The sequence below is a fragment of the Acyrthosiphon pisum genome, chromosome A2 (assembly GCF_005508785.2).
Source record: "Acyrthosiphon pisum isolate AL4f chromosome A2, pea_aphid_22Mar2018_4r6ur, whole genome shotgun sequence".
In the NCBI taxonomy this organism is placed as follows: domain Eukaryota; kingdom Metazoa; phylum Arthropoda; class Insecta; order Hemiptera; family Aphididae; genus Acyrthosiphon; species Acyrthosiphon pisum.
In genome coordinates, this window is record NC_042495.1 from 12,712,115 (window position 1) to 12,714,780 (window position 2,666).

Consider the following 2,666-nt stretch of genomic DNA (forward strand, 5'->3'; position numbering starts at 1 on the left):
CAGAATTGCTCATAAATTCCGATCACGTCCTTTACATGATGATCGAACACAATACTTCAGCGTAAGATACCTATGTTATATCTAATTAAATATATCTTGGTCATAGTGTGTCCAGTCCTTTTTCGCAAAGGGTGCAAGTAGGTTGCACTACATTTTAAACCTTTATAATTACCCACTCAATAAGTTGTCTGTGTAGTATTACGTATTTACAACAGTTTTAATTTAAATGAGTACAATTAGAAGATTTTGCTTGCCAACTGCTGAAGTTTAATTTTAAAAATTTGTTTTTCCATTAGTTAAAATTAAGTTAGGTACTTAAATATAAAAACTAGCTAAGTAGAATATAAGTTAGTTTGTGAAAACTTAGAAGTTAGATTGGTGAATATAGTAAAGGTTCATATTCAGGAATTTGTAAGTGCATAACAGTGCATAAATAAAATAACACATTTTACATTGTATTATAGTATATTTTTATTGTAACAATTGCATTTGTTGTCAAGGAATTTTGTTGTTGTTGGCATTTTAAAGACGGGATGGAAAAAATTATGTCTCTACAACAAAGCTGTAGGATCATGTAAAGAAACAATGGTCTACTGTTTGATGGATTTCTACGTCCACGAATCTAGACAGCATAAAGGTTATGGAAAATATCTGATCGATTACATGCTACAGGTAACTACAATGACATATTTTTGTAAATTATGTTAAATCATTTTAGTTCTTATTTGTTATTGCTCCGCCACTAGATTACCACAGTCATGAGCTCATCATTATTTAGTTTAAAACAACAATTAATAATAAATGTTTGTTTTTTTAATGTGTTATTAGTTAATATAAAGACGTATAGTTTCAATTTTTATATAATAATACTAAAAGTATATAATTGTATTGAATAAAAATAAAAATTATTATAATTATTCTATTTAAAAAAAACTTAATAAAATATTATATATAGTTATAAAATATATATCTTTTAGAATAGTTTCAAATGTATTTTGTCCAATAAGTTGTCTTATAAACACAAATTCCCCCAAATAAGTTTCCAAAAAATAATATGTAGTGGTTTCACGACACTTTTTTATCCTCTCATTTAAGTTATAGAATAACGAAACCTCTGAAATGTTTTGAGTGTAACCCTTGGCTGCATCAACAAAATTTATAAAATAATAATAAGGAAACCGTTATCGGTTAATGTAATGTTTGAATCCAGCTTGTTGTAACTTTTTGTAGGCACTCCGACAATCAGATAAAATTATAGGGGCATCGCCGGTTTTCAACCAAAATCATACCCTTCCCTTTTCGGCCGATTCATTTTTCGGTCAAAACAAAAAAATCAATAATAATTAATATTATATACTTCTGGTCTTTATGGCTTATGTTATACTTTTAGAAAATTATTAAAAATATATTACACCTAAGTTGTATAAAAAATATATAAATAAATAATATAATAGTATTATGTGTACCTATAACAGTGGCGTGCCGAACAGTCATTTTTTGAGGCAATTGCCTCAAGGAAAATTTGGGTGGGTGGGTGGTTGTGTTAGTATAGATGTGCAACTTGTACCTAAAAAAACTTAATAATATTTATTATTTTGAATAATAAAAAAAATTAGTGAAAAAACTGTTGGTGGTGGGGAAGAGATCAAATTGTATAGTTTGCCTCAGGTCTGCTTGTCAGTTCGGCACGCCACTGACCTATAATATATTAAAAATTAAAATCAAATATAATTTTGAAAATTATTAAATGTATAAGTTAGAATTTGTCAATAGTTATTTATTATTATAAACCTATATTATAACTATTATAATATTTTATTTAAACATTTTACAAATTTTATTATGCAACTTATACTATTAATAATTTTCAAAATTATATTTGCAATAATTTTACAAATATTATATATAATTTTATTATTTAATATATTATACATCCTATTACTATTATATTTAATAATAAATTGTTAACAGCAACTTTATATTATTATTATTTATTTATATATTTTAATATAAAACTTAGGTATAAAATATTAAATTTAATAATTTTCTATAAGTATAACATAAAGACCTAATGTATATAATATTAATTATTATTGAACTTTTTGTTTTGACCAAAAAGTGAATCAGCCGAAAAAGTAAGGGTATGTTTTTGGTCAAAAAAAAACGGTCTTACCAAATTATAGATTCAGCTAAAACGATAAATATATTACATTGATGGTGATATGGAGCAATAACAAACAAGAACCATATTTATATTTATATAAAATAGTTTTTTGAATTCAAAAAACTAAAATTTTCATTTTATATTTTTCAATAGGATATGCATTTATGCGCCAAAAATTTGGCTATAGAAAATCCAACTAAAAATCTATTGGAGTTTATGTGGAAACATTTTCAATTGTCCAAAATAGTTAACCAGGGAAACTATTTCATAGTCTATGAGGAGTTTTTCGATGATGCATGTGAGAATTCAACTTATTATATATAATATACATTTATAATAAACAATTTTTTCAAATTTACCGAATGGAAAAAAAATATTAATGAAATAAAAAATTGTGTCCATAGTCAACGAAAGGAATCATAACGATGGCGGAAACGGGTAAAATACCTACTATAATCTTACATATTTTTAAATGACGTATATTTGTACAGTTTTAAAAAAA

At 25.1% G+C, this 2,666-nt stretch overlaps 1 protein-coding gene across 1 annotated transcript in view; it reads left to right on the forward strand.

Moving 5' to 3' along the window:
* LOC100570380 (alpha-tubulin N-acetyltransferase-like) overlaps nucleotides 1-2,606 on the forward strand; it is a 7,924-nt gene extending 5,318 nt beyond the window's left edge. The window contains exons 2-5 of the mRNA XM_029489146.1: nucleotides 4-61; nucleotides 501-672; nucleotides 2,318-2,462; nucleotides 2,569-2,606. Coding sequence (XP_029345006.1) covers nucleotides 4-61; nucleotides 501-672; nucleotides 2,318-2,462; nucleotides 2,569-2,606 — 413 coding nt within the window. The remainder of the gene's footprint in view (nucleotides 1-3; nucleotides 62-500; nucleotides 673-2,317; nucleotides 2,463-2,568) is intronic.
* The last annotated feature ends 60 nt before the right edge of the window (nucleotides 2,607-2,666 follow it).